At 36.2% G+C, this 24,145-nt stretch overlaps 1 protein-coding gene across 4 annotated transcripts in view; it reads left to right on the plus strand.

Moving 5' to 3' along the window:
- LOC145277958 (high affinity cGMP-specific 3',5'-cyclic phosphodiesterase 9A-like) overlaps positions 1–24,145 on the plus strand; it is a 466,702-nt gene that overhangs the window by 292,462 nt on the left and 150,095 nt on the right. For all 4 annotated transcript variants that reach the window (XM_080130080.1, XM_080130079.1, XM_080130081.1 and 1 more), the window contains exon 4: positions 7,361–7,416. In XM_080130080.1, coding sequence (XP_079986206.1) covers positions 7,361–7,416 — 56 coding nt within the window. The remainder of the gene's footprint in view (positions 1–7,360; positions 7,417–24,145) is intronic.

Raw genomic sequence — 24,145 nt, forward strand, 5'->3', positions numbered from 1 at the left:
GAGATTACTCAAAATAGTAGTAGAAGAAAAAAAGTATTTATTAACTAGTGAACCGGTCGGCGTTGCCCGGTGGTAAAATACGCATACATATTTACATTTTAATTAATACAGAATTCTTTATTATTATAAACATAAATACCGTAGATATTAAACATAACGTTAACTTCCTTTAAAAAAAAGATGAAGTAATAAAACCAGAAAGAAACTGAGACATGTGTATGCGAGTATTATGTTTTTTCTAAAGATTTCCTTTCTTGTAAGTATAAAAAATACTCAATCATGGATCAAATCAAAAACCTAAAGACAGTGAGTTCAGGTACGATAACCATTAGTCCAGCGTGACACGTTCTGTTAAAAGTGTTTTCAAAGCTAGTTATTCTTAAAATAATGTGAACGATTCGCACATGCGCATTCGTGAAACAGTTGAAAAACAGATAAATATGCGATGCCCTCCCCCTCCCAAGTAGTAACTTTTCAATTGTGACTTCTTAGCAGCCATTTTTTGCAGGATGAAAACCGATTAAAAAGTTACATGTCCGAATACCCTATATACCAATTTTCAAGTATGTAGATAAAAATTCGCTGAGTGTATAGGTTGAGAAGTGACCCCGCATACACATGCACATACACACATTCTCACTTTTATAGATATATAGGTAGACTAGAAAAATGATCTTACGGGGACAAGTAAAATAAATTCATGGAAAAGAGAACTTCTGCAACACTTCTATGATATCATTGTTTTATTGATATTAATAGCAAACTATTCAGATTCACAACTGAAATATAAGGAGATACTGTGAATAAGGCACCATGTACAAAAGGACTCTAGTTAGGAAGTTGAGCAGCAAGATATCTGTTCGCATTACTTTAAAACTTGGATACAACGAGAGAACGTCAAAGTTTATAAGGCCGAGGAAAAACAAAATCCAGCATCAGGAGACTCCTACAACGCATGTGATTTTGTTGCTGGCGGGTTCCTACGTCGAAAGGGCACTGTATTCGGAGGACATTGTATTAAAGTACTTGTGCAGAAAGCAAAACGATGCACTATTGCGGTGATGAGACATGGTTTGAGGCTTGGTTGACAGTGCGGGAAATGTTTAATTTGAGACTATTTTTTAGCCTTGTCTAATAGAGAGAGAGAGTGTGTGTGTGTGCGTGTGTGTGTGTGTGTGAGAGAGAGAGAGAAAGAGAAAGAGAGAGAGAGACTAATAGTTGATGGTCCGGCCATATATGATATCCTATGCGTGGACGAACGGTGGTGTTATGTAGTAGGTCTAACACAAGTAAATATTTGTAAGTTATTTATCTGTCTGTCGGTCTATCTATTTATCTATGTGTATTATCGATATAGCTCTCGATCTAGTTATCTATTTCTGTATCTATCCATCTCGATCTATCTATCTAACTGGCGAGATAAACAAGAGATGGGATATAAAGATGTTTTGACGAAAGTTGTCAAAACATTATTGAGCTATAAAATAGACAAGTGCCACAGGAACCATCTTATCAGGTGACTCGGAACTACGTGTATAACAGATCAGCCGGTCACTGGCATGTGACTGGCTTCACCTGTTACACTAATCGTCTTAGACACGGTTCCATGATGACATAACGATGGGCCAGTCATTAGGGCCTGAGTATCAATAGTAAAAGCATACCTGAGCAGATGGATGTGGCTGTGTGGCTCCTTCTTCTCCCAGGAAACGTCTTGACATTTGGTGGCATTCGGGTTGGAATCTTCCTTTTCCTCAGGGCCGCTTCTTCAATGAAGGCAATTATTGCAGACAAAAAAAAAAAAAAAAAAAAAAATGACACGCGCCGCAATTGTAATATATATTGTATAATCTTAACTATTTATTTTACAAAAAATATATTACAATACAATATACAAATTATAATTCATTTTTACAATTAAACCTAGGCAATAAGCTCTTCAAAACTAACTAACCTACCCTAACTAGTGTTGAGGGAGGGGTGCCCCCACCCATTTACGGAGAGACAGAATATGCATGCTCATCTCATGACGGTCCGGACAGAAAAGGATCGATCTAGAAAGGGAATTCTGGGAATGCATTTCTTTGTATCTCTACGCTTATGGCCAAATCACCACTCGGACATGCTGTAGAGTGTGTTCGTCACCGTGACACTGAGATACAGTGTCACACATGTATGTTACCACGTGATCAGGTTAACTGGAGATTACAGTGAGTTGGAAATTGGATTAAGAAGAGGACGATTGGGTTTAACGATCGTCTCTCTCCCCTTTGGGGGGAGATGACATGTATCACAATGGAGACTAATAGAATTAACCAACGTGGCAAATGACACTAAATTTCCAATTTCATCTGCGTCGACATTCTGCAAAGTGAAATAAAACGAATATGAAATACAATCAACGTTTTTGGAGTGAATGCATATTCGTTCAAACAGGTTCCAGCCTATCCTCCAAGAACATATGAATTCCAGATGGACCAAGGACTCAGTGAAAATAAGGTACGGCAAAAATATGTGTCTGACACACACACACACACACACCCGCATATGAACATTTAGACAATCATAACATTGGAAAATAAATAGACTGCAACAAAATAACTTGGGTACAAATAGTGAAGAACCACCATAGACATTTAGTGACACGTACACACATTCAGATAAACCCTTCGTCACAAGTACATATCGCTGTATGCATGTTGGCACCTCCTTATAAAACATTGGTTTGTAGAGATAAAGGGTATTCTTGGCTGTGAGCATTTTCTAAGCGCGGTAAACGATCTCATTTTCTTGCGGCAACCAGGGCAATGTCTTCTGTGTGTTTTTTTAAAAATCATGTGACCTGTGACTCATGAGTAAAACTATCAGAGAGTGCCATTATCCATGGCAACTGGTTGCTGGAAAAGTTCTTTGTATCTGTTGAAGGAAAGGAGCTTCGTCTTAATAGAATTAAATGTAACCATCCATTATCGTAAGCATTCCACGAAAATCTGGAAGTCATTTTTTGTTTTCATAGTTGTCTTGGATACATGCTCATTTATCTTTCCCATAAATATAAAGCCTCCTATCCACAGAAAATATACGTAATTTTTAGAAAACCTTAAACTATATATATATATATATATATATATATATATATATATATATATAAAGCTTCTTTCAGTCTTGACAGACTATAGATACCCACTGTAAGGGGGCCTGCGCGTAAAATTCTTGTGGCAAGAGTTGTGCAATCTACAACCACACCTCTCCCGAGTCGACATTGTTGAATACCAGTGGCAAGTGGCGGTATATATATATATATATATATATATATATATATATATATATATATATATATATATATATATATATATATATATATAAAAGTTACAATAAGTTTACTAAGGTAATCAAAATGGTAAACTTAAAAGTTATTATAAATATTAAAGAGTTAATATTTACAAGTAAAATAAACTCAGCCAGATATAAAAAACTCAATAAAACCTAAAAGGAAATAGAGCTTATAATATGAGCAAATGATTAATAAAATATGTTAAAAGACATCTTGAAAAAGAGTTAAAAACATATTTAATTTGGAATTTACCCAGTGGATTGAAATTTTAAATTCGACCGTTTTGGATTTTACCATTTTTGGATCTTTACCCTTCACTGGACTATCCACTCATGTGAAACCTTTTTTTTTCTTTTGCCTCCTGTTCCCCTTACCTCACCCTTTTTTTTAACCAAGTAAGATCTTTGACTTACTTGTAGTTTCATTAAATACTTTTATATGCAAAATCCGACCCTGCATTTTGCTAATTCCTGCCCTCTGATGAGAAGGAGAGTATTTCTTCGAAACTCCGCGGATTAAGGACTATCCACTTATCTTGTGCTTCCTTTTTTAAAATTAAATATGTTTTTAACTCTTTTTCAAGATGTCTTTTAACATATTTTATTAATCATTTGTTCATATATATATATATATATATATATATATAAAGCTGAATGTGTGTGTGTGTGTGTGTGTGTGTGTGTCTGGTCACGAATAGGCACCTATATGGTTGACTATTTTAAAAAACTGATTACCTATAATGATAGAAGATGTATCGAGACACAGGAATGGGTATGTTTGATCTGGCAGAACGGTGGTTCAGTAAAATTGTGGGGTCTGCGTTCGCGTCTGGTCCACAAATTATGGAAATAAAAAAATAAAAATTACAAAAAAAAAAAAACGTTTACAAGTGTTTTTGATATAGATGTACATAATAATACTTTGATAAGTATGTTTTAACTTAAATTGGGATGGTATAATAAAATTGTGGGGCCTGCGTTCGCGCCTGGCCTCCATAGAAAGAAAATAGGCACAAACTCCGATAAAGACTTTTCGTATCTATCTGCGTAAGTATACTTTGATAATTATGTTTCAGCTTGAAGAAATATGGTATAATAAAATTATGGGGGTTTCGTTCGCACCTGACCTCCATAGAATGGAAATATGTCACAAAGTTTAACAAGTTTTTTTTAATAAACAGAATAGTGTGATATGTCACAAAGTTTAGCAAGGTTTTTTAATAAACAGAATATTGTGATAAGTGTTTCAGTGTGAACAGGTATGGTATAATAAATTATGGGGTTTATCTGCTTTATTTTTACTTTCATCATATTTTGCTTTTGTTTTGATACCCCCAAATTCGAAGCTAACTCTTTACAACCCTTCCTTTTCATAATCTATCATATTTTCATAAATCAGAGTCAATTTTCTGTAGGCTGTTTTTGAACCCATTCAACGACGGGTACTTTTGCTAGTATATATATATATACATATATATATATATATATATATATATATATATATATATATATATGATACAGCGAAACAGTACTGTATGTCGATGACTATAATGCTCCTCATCTTGAGTTTATGGTATTGGGAAGTGATACACAAATTAATATTAGCGTATTAAACGATGCTTTTTGTGTAAACAAATCGAGCTTAGGTATGCGGACGATGTCAAAACATCGTTTATTCACTATCCGCACATCAGCCGCCGATTAGTGTAATATTTAAAAGCCTTGGCTGTCGTTCGGGCGATCGGGTTTCGATCCTGGCTTGAGGTAGTTATCGCACTGATGAGCTGTGATACAGCGAAGCAGTACTGTATGTGGATGACTATATATATATATATATATATATATATATATATATATATATATATCGACTCAAGCATGATAGTTCTAAAGCATTCCATACGTTTCTCTAACATTTTTCCAAGTTTAACACAGAATTTTATTGTATTATGTTCTTCTAAAGTGCCCTCATCACCGGATTGCATTTTTGAAATTTACCAGCTGTGACAAAGAGGTTTAAGTAGAGTGTATTCTAAATCCTGCTGCACTCATAAAAATTGGTCAGTAATCTCATACAATTGATAGCAATAACATACTGAATAATCACGAGTCTACAATAATTTTCATACCTGTAAAAAAAGTATAGAGACTTATTGATATAACCTAACATTATTTAAATCAAAAGCCAGATTTGTACAAAAGATTGTCATTGGATTTGAAATTAAAACAGTTACTTTGCACATAATTGTCTTTCACAGTTTGTGAAAACTCAGAATTATTTAGAACACATCATAATTTTTTAGACTATATCAGAATTTTTTATACGACGTCAATATTTTCCAGACTACATCAATATTTTTAGACTGCTTAAGTATTTTTAGATTACATCAGAATTATTTAGACAACATCTAAATTATTTAGATTCTATCAGAATTATATAGACTACATAAGAATTATTTAGACTACGTCAGTATTTTTAGACTACATCAGTAATTTTAGACTACATCAGTATTTTTAGACTACATCAGTATTTTTAGACTACATCAGTAATTTTAGACTACATCAGTATTTTTAGACTACATCAGTAATTTTAGACTACATCAGTATTTTTAGACTACATCAGTAATTTTAGACTACAGAATTTGTTTGACTAGATAAGTAGTTTTAGACTACATCAGTATTATTTAGCCGACATAAGAATGATGAAGACAACATAAGAATTATTAAGACTAAATCAGCATTTTTTAGACTACATCAGTATTTTTTAGACTACATCAGTATTAGTAGATTACATCAGAATTATTTAGACTACGTCAGAATTATTTAGACAACAGCAGAATTATTTGGATCATATCAGAATTATATAGACTACATAAGAATTATTTAGACGCCATTATTTTTTAGACTATACCAGTAATTTTTAGATTAAATCAGTATTTTTAGTCTATGTCAGTATTATTTAGACTAAGTCAGAATTTTGAAGACTGAATATGAATTATTAAGACTACATCAGAATTATTTAGACTACATCAGAAATATTTAGAATGCAGCAGAGTTATCTAGACTACATCAGAATTATTTTTATTACATCGCAATTATTTAGACTACATAAGAATTATTTAGACTGCATCTAAATTATTTAGACTATGTCAGAATTATTTAGACTGCATACAAGTTATTTAGACTGCATCATAATTATTTAGACTACATCAGAATTATTTGGACTGCATTAGAATTATTCATACTGTATCAGAATTATTTAGACTACATCAGAATTATTTAGACTACATCACAATTATTTAGACTGCATCAGTATTATTTAGGCTACATCAGAATTATTTAGACTAAATCAGTATCTTTTAGACTTCATCAGTATTAGTTAGACTACATCAGAATTATTAAGACTACACTAGAATTATTTAGACTGCATCAGAATTATTTAGACTACGCCAGAATTATTTAGACTTCATCAGAATTATTTAGACTACGCCAGAATTATTTAGACTGCATCAGAATTATTTAGACTACGTCAGAATTATTTAGACTACATCAGAATTATTTAGACTACACCAGAATTATTTAGACTGCATCAGAATTATTTAGACTACATCAGAATTTTCTTAGACTACATCAGTATTTTTTAGACTACATCAGTATTTTTAGACTGCAAAGTCTAAACAACTACTTAAAAATTCTAACGTAGGTACGTTGCTGTGAAAATGTTATTCTTAAAGTATGAAATAAACGAACGTTTATTAAATGTTTATCCAGAATATTTAAAATGTTAATACTTACAGAACATTCGGTATTCGAAAGAAGAAACACCTTAAATATGTATAAATTATTCTTCTGTTGTGTATATTTACTTCTTTACTGTTTTTAAATATTTATATAATGTATATTTATATAATAATGTTAAGTCGAATTTCCCTAACTTCATTGAAAATGCTAGCTTCAGAAGTAAAAATGTATAAACTTATAAACTTATTTTTCTTGATATATATAGAATGTATTTGCTTTCTTTTCACAGCACACCATATCGAGTACACACACGGGACCCAACAAAAGGCCAAGAGAATTATCCAGGTAAGAATTTCGCATTGCATTCATTAGAACTATATAAATACACACCTAAATAACAATTATATTGATAATATATTTAATCTAATTTATTTGGAATTATTAATTCCGACATCAACTATTTTTAAACAGGCTATATATATTCCCCCTGGAAACATCGAAGCATACTAAAGGTTAAAACAAGCTCCTTACTAAATAAAATAATTTAGTAATCTCAATAAGTTTCTAGCGGGAAAAATTATTCCGTGGAAACAGAAAACTGTTTTCCTTTTTCTTTTTAAAATATTCAAATAAACAAAATAAACACTTACGAATACACTGAAAAGATTTCATTTGTTTGTTGTTATTATTCTTGAACCGACAAAAGAATTTTTGACCTTTTCGACAATTGAGACTTTAACAACAATTTTAGAAAAAAAGCCCCCTCCCAAATAAAAGCAAATCGAATTTTTTTTTTATTTACGAAAAAAAAAAGCCAGTTAAAAAACTGCCTTTACAAAAAAAAAAAAATAAAAATAAATAAATAAAAAAATACGTAAGTCACGCACAAATTTATATTTATAAACGTTATTTTTCCATTATACCATTTTTAATTTTTATCAATTCAAAATGCCGGAATGGAAACATATTATAAGATATTTGCAGCTTCTCTTCAAATTTTCGGATTTTAATCATCTCAAAACACACTTTAATTCCTTTTGACAGATTGATTTTTGCTATTTTTTCTTATGCGTTAAGGGCAAAATATAATAATGAAGTAATTGATTTTGCGCCACGAAACAGATACTATCAAGAATTGTAAATGCCAACTGGTTTAAAGGAATACATTATAAGATTAACTTTGGAATATAGTCTTTTTTCTTTTATTCACTATATATGTGAAAGCTTTATCTAAGAAAGCGATGTAAACATTATACACAAACAAAGATCACGGGCAGAAAGGATTATAGTCAAAGGGAAAGCATGCTTATGCCACAGTATTAGTACCACAGAGCAGATCTCCTATCCCGTGCCATACTGTGCAACACTGAAAAGAACTCAAACGTTTAATCAGGTGTGACACGCAGCTTTCAGATCGACGTTAAGCCTGAATAATGCCAATCTGATACCAGTTATAAGGGACTTCTACTTCATACCCGTAAGAATTCGTCAACGTAAAATGTATGTTCATATATATTGTGGTGTTTAGTTTTACGAGCTAACCAATCAAATTGATCGTTTCTCTGGTGAAAGAGTTGACCTTCGCAGACTCTACCAAACTCTTCCACCAATTTTGGGTCTAAACACCTGAAATTTTAGATGTAGGTTACCTGGACGTGAGTCAAACTTTTTAATATATATATATATATATATATATATATATATATATATATATATTCAATGGCTTTACTTCGCGAACGAAGATTCTTTGAAGGTGGTTGTCCACGTACATCAACTGCAGGCACGTTTGTGGCTGATGAGCCCAATGCGAGACAAGCAGGCTTGGCCACAGCGGCTGCATTCAAAAGTTCCATCAGGTGCGGTTGCTGAGACTTCCACAATCTTCCTCTTGTAGCGCCTTTCGCGCAGGATCTCTATGCGAGAGAATTCAAAGGAGGTGACGGCCTGGTGGACTGTGAGTCGCCAGGTGACACTGTCTGCAGCAAGAGTAGACCACTGGCGTTGGTCAATGTGGCAGGTTTTAAGTGACTTCTTCAGAGAGTCCTTGTAACGTTTCTTCGGAGCTCCTCTATCACGGGAGCCGGTGGATAGTTCGCCGTAAAGAGTTATCTTGGGCAGTCGGTGATCCTCCATTCTGGAGACGTGCCCCGCCCAGCGCAGTTGTGACTTTAGCAGCATAGCCTCGATGCTGGTGGTCCTCGCCCGCTGGATGACCTCAACATTGGTGACGTAGTCATACCAAAGTACATTGAGGATGGTGTGGAGACAGCGCTGATGGAAACGCTCGAGGAGTCGTGTGTGATGGAAGTAGATTACCCATGTCTCAGAACCGTAAAGAAGGGTTGGCAGTACTACGGCTCTGTAGACACAGATTTTTGTGTCCTTCCTCAGGTGTTTATTCCGCCAGACTCTGTTGTATAGTCTGCCAAAAGCACTGTTCGCCTTGGCTAGTCGGTTATCGATTTCCTTGTCGAGCTTTGCATCTGAGGTGATAGTGCACCCCAGGTAGGTGAACTGGTGTACTGTCTTTAGCTCGGTTTCACCTATGGTGATGTGGGGAGGGTTGTACTCTTCCCGATGAGCGGGCTGGTGGAGGACCTCTGTCTTTTTCATGCTGACCTCGAGTCCAAAGAGCTGGGCAGCCTTTGCGAAGCATGATGTGAGATGCTGCAGGGCTCTTTCGGTATGGGCAACAAGGGCTGCATCATCGGCAAAGAAAAGGTCTCGAATCATATGCTCGAAAGTCTTTGTGTGGGCTTGCAGCCTTCTGAGGTTGAACAAGCTGCCGTCAAAGCGATATCGGATATAGATCGCATTGTCGTTGTCATCAAGGTTTTCGGTTGCATGTTTAAGCATCATGCTAAAGAAGATGCTGAACAGAGTCGGTGCTAAGACGCATCCCTGTTTCACGCCGTTGTTGATGAGGAAGGGTTCTGATAGGTTGTTGTTCACTCTGATTTGACCGCTATGATTCTCATGCAGCTTAATAATCATGTGGAGGAGTTTGGGGGGGGGCAGCCGAGGCGCTCCATAATCAGCCAAAGCCCTTCTCTGCTCACTGTATCAAATGCCTTGGTCAAGTCCACAAACGTAATGTAAAGTCCCCTGTTCTACTCTCGACATTTCTCTTGGAGTTGCCTGAGGACGAAAACCATGTCTGTTGTGCCCCTGTTTTCTCTGAAGTCACACTAGGTTTCTGGGAGATGGTCTTCCACGATAGCAGGTATCAGTCTGCGCAAAAGCTCACGGGCAAGGATTTTACCTGCGATAGAGAGCAGGGTGATTCCCCGGTTGTTTGGGCAGGCCGATCTTTCCCCCTTGTTTTTGTATAAGGCAATGGTGACTGAGTCGCGGAGGTCCCGTGGGAGTTTTCCTTGCTCCCAACAACAGGCAAGGAGTTCATGGAGCTTGATGTGCAGTTTGGGACCTCCATATTTCCAGATCTCTGGAGAGATCCCATCAATTCCTGGTGCCTTGCCGCACCTCAAATGTCTAATGGCCTCAGTGAGTTCCTCCATGGAAGGAGGCCTATCCAATCCCATTATAGTTGGCAACTGAAGAATACGGACTATTGCTGAGTCATGAATGGTACGGTCGACTCCGAACAGGTCTGAAAATACTCTGACCAACGACTCAGGATGGATGTTACGTCCGTGAGGAGTACCTGGCTGTCTGCACTGCGCAGAGGACTCTGGACACAGTGTGTGGGGCCATGCACTTCATAGAAGCCCTTATAGTCCACCAGTGTCTGCGCACTGTCGAGTTTTCATTGCGAGGTTGGACAACCACTCGTTTTGTATACCTCTGAGCTTTTGCTGGAGGATGCTGCAGCTATGACGAAAAGCTGCTCTCCTCAATGGGCAGGATGGTCGAGCCAGGTGGGCCCGATGGGCCGCTCTCTTTTCCGCTAATAGGTTATTTATTTCAATGTTGTTCTCATCAAACCAGTCCCGGTTCTTTTTGGTAGAGAATCCCAGGACCTCTTCAGATGTCTGCAGGATGGCTGTTTTCAGTTGATCCCAGAATAGTTCAGGTGAGAGGTCTATTTGGCTACTGTCGTTTTCAAATTTATTTTGCAAGCTTGCTTGGAAGACGGCTTTTACCTCGTCTGATTGTAGCCTGCTATGGTTGTACATTTTACTGGGTGGTCCTCCCTTCCTTGTTACAGGTTTAGGGCGTATTCGGATTCTGCAACGCACTAGGCGATGATCAGTATGGCATTCTGCGCTGGGCATCACTCGGGTATGTAAGACGTCTCTGAGATCTCTTTGGCGAACTAGAATATAGTCTATGAGGTGCCAATGCCTGGACCGAGGATGCATCCAGGTTGTCTTTAACTTGTCCTTTTGCTGGAAGATGGTGTTGGTAATGGCAAGTTGCAGCTCCATGCAAATATCCAGCAGTAAGCGCCCATTATCGTTGCAGTTTCCGACGCCATGCCTGCCAAGCACACCTCTCCAGGCATCTGCGTCTTGGCCCAATCTGGCGTTGAAGTCGCCAAGGATAATCATCATGTCCGCTGGAGGAGTGCGCCGCAGGTCATGGCGGAGCTCTCAGTAGAATCTGTCCTTTTCTTCAGATTTAGCTTGAAGAGTTGGGGCATACACACTGAGAATCGTGGCATATTCCTTGTTCTTTAGTGGGAGGCGCAAGGACATAATGCGGTCAGAATGACCAGTTGGCAGGGTTTCTAGTGTGGAAGCGATGGATGTTTTGATCATGAAGCCAACGACTGAGTGATTCCCCTCTGTTGCAGGCCTCCCTTACCAGAAGAGTGTGTATCCAGCGCTGTGTTCCTGAAGGCTGCCTTCCCCTGAAAAGCGAACCTCGCTAAGTGCAGCAATATCTATATCCAGTCTGGACAGTTCAAGTGCAATCAGGGCAGAGCGACGCTCTGGCCTGTTGCTGTCGTCTTTGTCATGCATGGTTCTGATATTCCAGCATGCAAGTTTCAGTACTTTTGCACCCTTACAGGTGGGTGCATGCCTTCCATTTCTTGTTGAATTTCGACCGCATTAGGAGATGCCTGTTGACCGCGGCTAGCCAACTGGGGTTGACGGAAATGAGCTTTTTGTTTAGGCCACATTTTCTAGGCCCCTCTCCTTGTGGAGCAAGCAGTGCTGTCAATAGATAAGGCTGCTTGGTCATTCAGGGTGCTGCCGAGCGATGCTGTCATCTCCAGGTTCAACATTAGGCGACTAACATCCTGAATCGCCTGTATGCAGGAATCGGGACTGCGGCTTCCAGTGATCATCTTGCACCTGCCGTTTTCGCCCCTTCCCATCACTACAGGACTTGGTAGAGTTGTTGGCAAGTGAACTTGGACATGTCTTAAAGCCTGTGCAGTGGAATTTTATGGTGAGATGCAGCTTGCACGGTACTGGTTCCACCCATTACACCCCGTGGTTCAACTGTCATGGCCCAGCAAAGTGGGACGGTGACAGTGAGGTCCTTGGGTCGTAGGTTTTATATCAGACTGTCCTTGTCCTAGCCTCTTGCTCAAGAACCTTCCCCCGGAGGCACGAGGAACATATTGGTCGTTTGAGCTCTCTTGGAACCCATCCGTCCTGACCGGTGACTTCGTATGAAGTTCATTCGCTCAGTAGTGCAAAGTTAGACACCACCCCCTCACATGGTTTTGCCCGCCAGCTGGAGCGGTTTACCGGTATATGGCGCTTGGAGCAAACATGTGAGAGATTTAGGGATGAGTGGGGACCAATGATGTGCGTCCACCCTATTTGATAGGGAGCAGCATGCCGGACATCAAAAGTACTACCTCTCCTCAGAACCTATTACATCCCATATATATATATATATATATATATATATATATATATATATATATATTTATATATATATACATACATATATATATACATATATATATATATATATATACATATATATACATATATACATATATACATATATATACATATATACATATATATATACATATATACATATATATATATATATATATATATATATATATATATATATGCACAGTACATAGTACAGTTATGAACAGTACGTAAAGCCTGAGCAAAGTCGGGTTGAACTGCTAGTTTTAATATAAAACCAAGCATTTTACGTGCTCAATAAGGCCTTTGTTAATTTCCTTAATTAATACAAAAAAATTTAAAATTAAAATTGCCTTTATATCAAAACTTGTAAAAATAACATGAATTTCTTTTCCACACTTTTCCACACACATTGTGCTAATGCACCCAAATCTTGGTATGGGAATTTTTAAAAAACCAAGTTAGCAACTCGGCGTGTCCCATTCTTATAAATAGCAAAAATAGAAAAGATTTTTAAAAAGTCTGTAACATATTTCATTCAAAATTTCTCTCTCACTAACCCTCTCTCAGTTTCCCTTTGTCCCTCCCGTATGTAAAACAGGATCCACTGTTCTCGGCCGAGTACAATATGGACGCCTTCAAATCCAATGTAAACAAATTCTTATGGACCAGTCCCCTGTAATCCAAATTCTACCCAATCTACACCATTAATGATTACCACCGTACATTCATTAACCCTTATTCTCGAGCAGTCTTTAGGCCTTTACAATTGGTTGTTTTCTTTGTAAAAAACACGTACACTTTTCCTTATTCTCCCCCCCCCCCACTGTAAAAATGCAAAACTTCAACTGAACTTCCAATTTTATAGTAATTACTTCTGGACAACACCAAGTGTCTGTCTCTTAACGTTAGCACTCTCTGCCGCTTACCTGTCCCCCCCCGAATTCAACTTGGATGTCTTCAAGTCCAACACAAACAAATTCCTGATGAACCGCCCCCTTAAGTAATGACACCAATCAAATCCCCAATACTAACTATTACTACGACACTATCCCACTGATTAGTGTACACACGATAACCCTTATCCCCGAGTGGCTCCTGGGCCTTGATAAGTGGTGACTCCCATGTAAAAAAAAATAAAAAAAACACATTTTAATATTTCCCGAACAACATTAAATTTCTAATCTTTATACTCTCGATACCGCTAATGAAGCACATATATTTAATGCATACTATGACAACACTAATTTTCTAATAATATACTAAAATAATCAATATTACTTTGAAAAACGTGGACCCAAATGTTCGTCTCTTGAAAAGGGTTGTAAGTGAGAACAGACCTGCGCGCAGGTCGAGCGTAACGTGCACATCGCCACACGTTTTTTTTTCTTTTTTCGTATTTCTATTTTCCTCTTTCTTTCGATCTTAATTTCTAAATATGCATTTGAGTCAGTGGCATAAGACACACACCACACTTTAAAATGGTGACGTGACTACGTCGCAACAAATTTGTTTTAATATCTATATAATTATAAAACTCAAATGGCCCTGTAACGAGTAATGTAACCCACTTTCCAGTTTACGACATCCAGTTGCGCATGCGCGCATAAAAATTAACCCATAACAACGTAAAAAATAAACACAAATCGCTTCTTCTGCAGATTTTGACCTGCGCACTGAAATATTAACGTTATTATTTCGAAATTATTATTTAACATGGGAGGAGTGAGGGTGTTTTGCAACTATTCTTTATTACAACTATACTGTCGCTATTTTCTTACAACTAAACAACTTTAACCCATTGACAAACATAAGAACAATTGTAGTAACGCAAAGACTACTACTACTACTACTCTCTATCCATCCCTTTTCCTTCCTTCCTTCATTCTTTTTATTTTTTGTTTGCATTTCTAGATACAAAATAGTTGTGTGAGAACGGTGAATTTGTTGACACATTTACTGATCTGTTTCAATATTAGTTTTATTTTATTTTATTTATTTAGGTTTTATTTTATTGCTTCAGCTTTTATTAATTTTTTTTTTTTTAGATTTTAAGTTTTATAACTTGGTTGAAGGATTCCGATATGGGGTTTTCATTGTTATATTTCTCATCGGTAGGCTCATGTGCGTTTTTGCTGCTAAATAACTTTCGTCGGCGTTCGATTCGTAGGAAGATCATGTTTAATTTTCGATTTTTGAGCGAATATTCGGAAAAAATAGGTAACTTTACACGAATAGGGAGGATTTTTTTTTTATGTTTGAGTGATTCGTCCGTGATTTTTCATTTTAATATACTTTCATAGAAATGTTTCTGTTATGTAAAAAAAACAAACTATTTTCTTTACGTAACAAGTGTCACGCTCTTACATGAATTCCATAGCTAATATAACATACTGACCCAACGGGTCACGGGTAATCTAGTATTTTATATACCTCCTATCAAATATGATACTATATTATAATTTTTAGCTCCCGAACAATACTTTTTGGTCTAGCATATAACGTGTAGCAATAATAGAGCAATTCATTTTCAAACTATTAAGCTTATTATCTTAATCAACAAAATTAATTGAATTGCGTGTGTCCGTTGATTCTAAACATAACTGATTTAATCAAACATTTTCACTAACATCCAACGTTGTTTAGAATTAAATAAGAAACATTATATTCTTACAAGAATTCTCCGCAGAAGAAATGTTGTTAGCCTATCCCCTCTATAGTTATGTTAATGATAATTGCTCTACTGGGCCACATTATTTGGTTAATACCAAAGAAAATATTTATAACAGAAACTCGCTTGGATACAACCACAACACAGAACATTCATTACTAAAGAAAACATTTATAACAGAAACTCGCTTGGATACAACCACAACACAGAACATTCATTACCCTTTCTCTATTCATAAAAAGAACCAAACAAACAAGAATCGACGAACAAAATTTCTGTCATAAAATAAAACACCGCGATGCTGTTTCCCAATTCAACAAGAACATGCTAACCTTAAAGTCTAATGTTACCAAATAATTGTAAAGGCGTCTTGTTGGATAATCAACTTCTCTTAAGTAATTTTCTAGCTATTCCACATATTGTTTCTAATTCTCTCATGGTGGCGTTTATCATTCAACTGACGATTTCTATAAAATTTATACTGAAGTAGTTTCGACCTTTAATGATCTGTCGCCTATTTGTAAGAAAAAAAAAAAAAGATGAAATTAATAAAACAATTTTACGTTTTTTAGTATGATTTTTGTTTTCCATTTTATAATTTTAAATTCTTGGTGATGGTCTTAAATCACATAAAGTAATATACGAAGATATAATTTTATGTGTAAATTTTCAGTATTTACTTCAACAGTGCTCAATACATAGTTAGAGTTAGGTAGTAAGTTATGAAAATATATATGGCAATTAAGCTACACAGAATATTCCTCGTTTCATTCTCGTGAGTATTCGTCAGAATAAGCCTGACGAATTCTCACGAGAATCAAACGCGGAATATTCTGTGTAGCTTAACTGCCATATATATTTTCATAACGTACTATATATATATATATATATATATATCACTGATAAACAACTCGGGAGAAACGCTATTTAGTCACAAGATGGCTATTAAGACTAGTGCGTAGTAATTTATGGCGGACATTTTTATGTCTCTTGCGAACTCTAAAAGTCTCAGGATAAAAACTATGAGAGCGTTCAGATAGCAACAAAAACAAAGTAGCTACTCTTTCTCCCGCCACCTCTTCACTGAATTAATGCGAAAAATATAAAATTTTATATCTTTTCTTTATTCATTTTATATTAAGTTACGTGAATGGGTACAACATATCTTTTGAAAATAAAACGAACTTTTCCAAGAATTATATTTCGACTGTACTTTCGGCCTTTCTCAGTGGAATGATAGAGGATGTGCGAAGGAGATGTTAAGAAAGAAGTAGCCGATGAGATGGTGTCATATATACTGGGTTAAATAGAACTGAAAAGGAAAAGAAGGAAATACCAAGTGCATATACATGCCATGAAAGGAACTGGAACCTTAAGAAGATCTTTATTATTCCAGTTATTATAGGAGCATCTGGACTCATGAAAAATAATTTCAAAAACTATCTGACAAATATACCCGGTGAACCAAGAAATTTACCCGGTGGACCAAGTGCAAGAGGGGATTCAAACGATTGCACTTAAAAGACGGTAAGTCTTAAAAAAGATATCTCGGTTAAAATATCTGAGTTAACGGATGAATCTTTGGCATCCGGTAGGATGCGTCATCCCCAGCTTGAATAAGCTGATAAGAAAATAAAAAAGGGAAACTACATGTATACATATAAAATGAAAATCAGACAGTAAATAAATAAAGACAAAAAAAAAACAAAAAAAAACGCGCATTTCATTTCATATGCGCTTCTAAAATATTAAATTCCAAATATTATATTTATTTTAAAATAGAACAGAAAAGTCTTCTCACGTCGCAATAACTTTCTATCTTTTTAAAATTAACAGTTTTGAACATTCTCAAAAGACGATTTCCCGAAACGGGTTTATTTTCTTATGACTTCGTATCTGTGGAGCACATTACTAGGTGGCTGCTTTCCCACAGGCTGCACAATAGTATATCAAATATTAACAAAAACTTGACATAAACCGTCCCTTTAAGTAATGAAATGTTATTTATTCGCATGGGCTTAGAAGTAACTTAGATTATTTAGGGTTTACCTATTAGTAAACTACCTTGGTATCTTAGCATTAAGTCAAACAAACGTACACTTCTCAATTTCCTGTAACTATTGTAACATAATAGGATACCTCCCTCTCTGCCGTAAGGACTCCGATAGATATAGGCACGGGCTTGGAGTCTATAATCGAACCACCCTCTTCTTAACTAGATTGCAACGTCTGGAATCGGATGATCAAACTTTTATGTATTTTCATCTAGCCTTTTATCACTGTGTTATTTACTTATATTTTCTCCATTGTTCTCCCTCAGGTCAGGACTGTATCCTAATTGATCATGTCTCTGATAGTACAGATGCAACGCTTTCCTTAGATAGTAATGCCTGAAAACATGTGTTTGGCGATTTGATGTGCACCATAAAATGGCTTGGTTTCTCAGGTTGCACATATGCAACTGGACGTTGTACTTATAGCTTCTCTATAGTCCATTCTCTCTCACAGACAGTCATGTTCTCTACTCGCCTCCCAGATCGTGAGCACCACCCGGCTTCACTTCTAGACCTATTGCGTACAACAGTACCTGACGATTGTGTGACTAATGCCCACAGTCCACTTGGAAATGCAGACCACCTCGTGGAATCAGTAGACATCACATTTAAATTCCAACCCCAAGTTGAGTAGGCATTGCTTAAAACGACAAGATGCTTTAAACGGACTGACTGGGAAGCCATTAGAGATAATATCAGAGATGCCCATGGACCAATATATTCTCTATTCCTGCTGGACAGTGTACCAATGAGACAACAGAATGGTGCAAAGTGGGCATGTCCCCACACGGAAGTTTTATAGCAAGCTCCACTCACCCCATGGTTCACTACAGATTGTGCAGCTGCCATTGAAAAAAAACAGTATACACTCCGCCGATTCGTACGTCACAAGTCAAATACAAATAGGGAAAAATCTGTAGATGCTAGAAATCATCGTAAGAGAGAACTAGACAGAGCCAAAAGAAGACTCAGAGAACGCATAAGATCGCAGAAGATAGGAACTCGTGATTTCTGGAAGATTTATAATACTGTACTGAATAAAGGGCAACCAGTAATTGCCCCACTATCCAACAATCAGAAAGTCGCATGCACGGCAACCGAGAAAGCAAACTGCTTGCATGGGGATTCGCCGTTAACTCCATTTTAGAGCTAATAAACAACTCCAAAATTTCCCTTTGCGGACGGAAGCCACAACTGATGATCTGAAAATCACCCCTTCTCATGTCTGCGATATCATAAAAACTTAGATACGTTAAAGGCGTGTGCGCCTGATCTTATCCCTCCTATACTAATTAAGAAATTCTCGGCTGAGCTAGCCCCCGTACTTTCTAAACTCTACAACAAATACCTTGCTGAATCGTTCTTCCCTAACAGCTGGAAGATGGCCTATGTAGTACAAGAATTCTGATAAAAGAACCGATCCTCTCAATTATCGTCTCGTCAGTCTTCTTCCCTCTTTGTTGAAAATCTTTGAGACGCTAATCAATCAAGCACTAATCCACCACATCGCAACTGACAAACAGTACAGATTTAGGTAATGCCGTTCTATTGCAGACTTTTTTACAGTCATCTCTGAATGCAAACGCCACGAACTGGATAAAGCGAATGAAGCCTGGGCTGCAATCCTCGATATATCCAACGACTGCGATAAAGCCTGACATTAAAGGCTGCTAATGAAAATGAAATTATACAGTATATCTAGATGAATGCTAAATATAATAAGATCTTTCTTAGACAATATAAGCCAACATGATGGATGTTCATATAAGCAGTCTAACATTAAGCGTTCGATTCTTGGATCACCATTGCTCCTGATAATTAGCGACGACCTCTCCGATAATATTGTGTTCGAGAGGGGTATATTTCCTGATGATACAACGCTCTGTAACATGCATAGCGGACGAACGGATGTACCCAAATAAAAATCAATAGCTGAATCGTTAGAAAATGACCTCTAAACTGTAGTGGAATGGGGACGTATATGGATGGTAATATTTAATGATAATAAAACTAAACTGCCCTCCTTTAACAATTACAAGACGCCTCTCCAACTACCGATATCCATGATAAATAACTCCCTACCTGAGAATTCTTTCTTCAAACTCCTCGGTATAACATTCACAGGAATTATGAGCTGAGACAAATACATTGAGGACATTGCGAAGGCTGCTGCAAGCAAGGTGGGCTCCCTCTATCGTGCTAGAAAACTACTCACACTTGAGAGTATCGTTACCCCTACAATGTCACCATTCGCCCATGTATGGGTATTGCTGCCACATCTGAGTTAGTGCATCTACCACTAGTGTCTTCCTCGTTGATAGAGTCCCAAAAAAAAAATGTTTTAATCTAATAGGCCCCAATTTGTCAACTAAGCTCCAACCCCTGTCCCATCGCCGCAATGTTGCATCTGTGACTGTTTTACAAGCATTTTAATGGAATGTGCTCTGATGAACTCGTTGCACTTGTGTCCCACCGACGTACATATCCCCGACAAACCCGCTTAGCAACAAAATCACACCCCTTCATTTGTGAGGTCCCTAAATGCCAGAAAACTTTCTACTCTAATAGCTTCTTCATTGAACAGCTAGACCTTGGAATTAGCTTCTTGCTTCCCTGACTGTACTGATATGCAGAAGTTCAAGCGTAACGTAAACCAACATCTTGTTAATCTTTCAAATAGTAGCCCCTTAAGTACAAGTGGCAATATGTCTTGTTTGGGGTGAAGGTGACTAAAATAGTATTCTACATAATTTACATAATAAACTATTTATCTCATTATCTATATATCCTTGAGTACAATTTAGCCTTTATAAGTCGTGACTCATTATTAAAAAAAATCATTTACCCGCGTATTAGTTGACATGTGGAACCTGTGTCAATTACCGACAATCATATCGATTACCGCTTCTGAAAATAACTTCCAGTTCTCCTACCGTCTACCTAAGCTAAAGCACATTTCTTTCATAACTTTCTATGGAAAACATCACTACTGGACTGTTTCTTTTCAGATTATAACACGGTCATCTTCCGCTTTCCTGCATGCACAAAATGGTGATCTTCGAATTCAGTATCAAGAAATATTTGTCTAAACTGTCCTCGTGTAACGTTATCCAACACGTTGTTGCCTCAGTCGTAAAGTAGACAAAAATAGGAAAGAACTTCAACTCGCTTTTTTCCATTGTAACAACGACAGTTATTTCCTCCTATTTCTCATCACGCGTAGAATTCTCGTTACATCACCAACGTCTCTAACGTGATCTCAAATTTCATCATCTACGTCTCTAACGTTATCGTCTTCTCAAACGTGCTCTTTCTCCTTTTTCTAGTATTTTTCTTTACAGTTAATGTCATTTCTCATGCTTTTGCATACGCGCGTTCGTGTTCTGTTACACTCGTATTTTAATAAAAATTTGTTGATTTCAGTCATGATTTTGAATCATGAACTAATATTTAACTGACAATCTACCCATCTCATTAATGCTAATGATATAGTGGGCGTTAGCCTTGTACATTCAGCACATTATATCTAGACATTAATTCAAAAGGCATGCTAATGCTATGTGATATGTAGGAGATATTATTACATTCTACGACAAAAATAAGGAGGGGCGCGATGCATGATTGGGGACGTGGTGTTTATATGCCAAGGTGCCGCAGACATGATTACTTCAGCCTTCCCAATAGATTAGATGTGTGTGACGTCAATGGGACACGTGACTGCTGGAATCGGTAAGCTAATGATTGGGGAAAAGCAGAAGAGCAAAAAAGAATAAATGAATAATCAATATTGTTGATGAAAAAGTGTTCGAGGTCTCTTGTATTATTGGGTGAGACCATAGGAGAAACGCGTATGCAAAAAAAATAATAATAATAAAAAAAAAATAAATAAATAAAAAAATAAATAAAAAATAAGAAAAGATATCTGCTAATACAATGCGATGATTAGAATAGAATGTATTATTCCTATGATTTTTATACATTTCTTTTAGCATATATATGTATATATATATATGTATGTGCGCACACGCAAACACACATACACACACACACATATATATATATATATGAGTGTGTATTTATATAGAGAGAAAAAGAGAGAGTGCTTCCGATGTGTGAGCATATATATATATATATATATATATATATATATATATATATACTATGTGCGTGCGTGGGTGTGCGTATTTTCTACTATACTAATAAAATAATCCTGATTTTTCCTATGAAACATCCGACAAAACACGTCCTCTGTTAAACTTAAACGATCAAAATTTACAGTTACTATTCAAGCGTGTTTGGTCGTACAATGCACATGCATTTAAGCCCTGTTTATTAATCATTACATTTTATCCGGCTACCCTTACTCTCTAAAACACGCTATACCATTAGCAAATAGTTGCTTCTGATCCAATTAATCATCCCAGCACCTCAGGGTCAACGATTTAATGATAGTCATATCTCTTATAGAGCACGGATCAGTAATTAAATTCACTGCGAATAACAGACTCCTGGTTTAACGGATTAATAGAAAAAAAAACATCGATTTCCATAGTTCAGTATTCACGTAACATTACATAAAATATGTGTTTAGAATAGGATATTATTTTAACGAAGATCTTACCTTGCAATCATCTAATAAGACACATAACATGAAACGTTTTTTGATTTTTTTGAATATTGTGCTATAACCGTCTTAGTTTGAGCTCGCTCTAGCAAATAAACAAAATAAGCATATTAAAGAAGTTTATCTAAATAAAATCAAAAATATATAACATTTATAATTCAACCTTTGTACAGGCAATAACACTCTTTATTATTATTATTATGTTAGGGTTTTCTTACTACATTAGACTATGGCAGGCACAGATGCTCCAAATTGTCCCAGGCAGACTTATCATAACTTTTAGTTGGTCAATTACTATTATAAATATTAGTATTAGTATTAGTATTATTACTATGATTATTGTCGTTAGTAGTAATCCAGAAGACACATGTAAAAAGCGGGCGTTATTTTGGTATTATTATACAAACACCGTGACAGCGTTAGGGTTAGGGTTAGGATTAGGGTTAGGGTTAGGGTTAGGGTTAGGGTTTAGGGTTAGGGTTAGGGTTGGGGTTAGGGTTAGGTTTAGGGTTAGGGTTAGGGTTAGGGTTAGGGGTTAGGGTTAGGGTTAGGGGTAGGGGTAATTCGCTGTCACGGTGTTTGTATAGTTTTACCGTTATTTTGCCGTCTACAATTGCAAAGCCACACAAGTAGTAGTTTACGAAGTACTAGACCTATAATAGTAGATTTCTAAATTAATTTCAAATGTTATCCTTCTCGAACATGTTCAAGCTGTTCACGCATGAATAACACCCATAATACTCAATAGGTTGAAGTTGGGCCATTGAATGAGTTAATGGAAATATGATCTTCAATATCTTGTATATATATATATACATATGACTACAACCAGGTCAGCAGCCTGGACAAGTCCAATAAAAGAGTAATAAAAATTGAACATGCCAATGAATAATAAACACTTACAAGCCTCCACCCCTTGGAAACACTTCAAATGAACTACAAAAATTGCCATTTTTACATCTCCAACACATTTGAAAATAATTTGTGAGGACGCTTCACAGAACGTCTGAAACGCGCGTAAAAACGATTTCAATGACTTAAAAACATTATTACAATGATCCAAACAGAATTCTCAATGAAAAAACCAAGACACGGAATAATAAAATAATGTTAACAAATACACATTGTTGGTGACTACTCCCTTATTTAAATATATATATATATATATATATATATATATATATATATATATATATATATATATATATATATATATAAAGCTGAACGTCTGTGAGTGTGTCTGGTCACGAATAGGCTCCTATGTGGTTGACTATTATAGAAAACTGATAACATACAATAATAGAAGGTGCATCGAGACACAGGAATGGGTATGTTTGATCTGGCATAATGATGATTCATTACAATTGTGGGGTCTGTGTACGCGCCTGGTCCACAAAGTATGGTGATAAACATTAAAAAAAAAAACGTTTACAAGTGTTTTTTATATGGATGTACATAATAATACTTTGATAAGTATGTTTAAACTTAAATAGGGATGGTATAATAAAATTGTGGGGTCTGCGTTCGCGCCTGGCCTCCATAGAATGGAAATAGGCACAAACATTAATAAAGACTTTTCATATCAATCTGCGTAAGTATACTTTGATAATTATGTTTCAGTATGAAGAAATATCGTATAGTAAAATCATATGGTGTTCGTTCGCGCTTGACCTCCATAGAATGGAAATATGTCGCCAAGGTTTTTTAATATAGATCCACAGAATATTGTGATAAGTGTTTCAGTGTGAACAGGTATGATATGATAAATTATGGGGTTTATTTATTTTATTTTTACTTTCATCATATTTTGCTTTGTTTTGATACCCCAAAATTCGAAGCTATCTCTTTACAACCCTTCCTTTTTATAACCTATCATACTTTCATAAATCAGAGTCCATTTTCTGTAGGCTGTTTTTGAACC

Source organism: Euprymna scolopes, chromosome 6, assembly GCF_053919585.1.
Source record: "Euprymna scolopes isolate OS-2025 chromosome 6, ASM5391958v1, whole genome shotgun sequence".
NCBI classification, from domain to species: Eukaryota; Metazoa; Mollusca; class Cephalopoda; order Sepiida; family Sepiolidae; genus Euprymna; species Euprymna scolopes.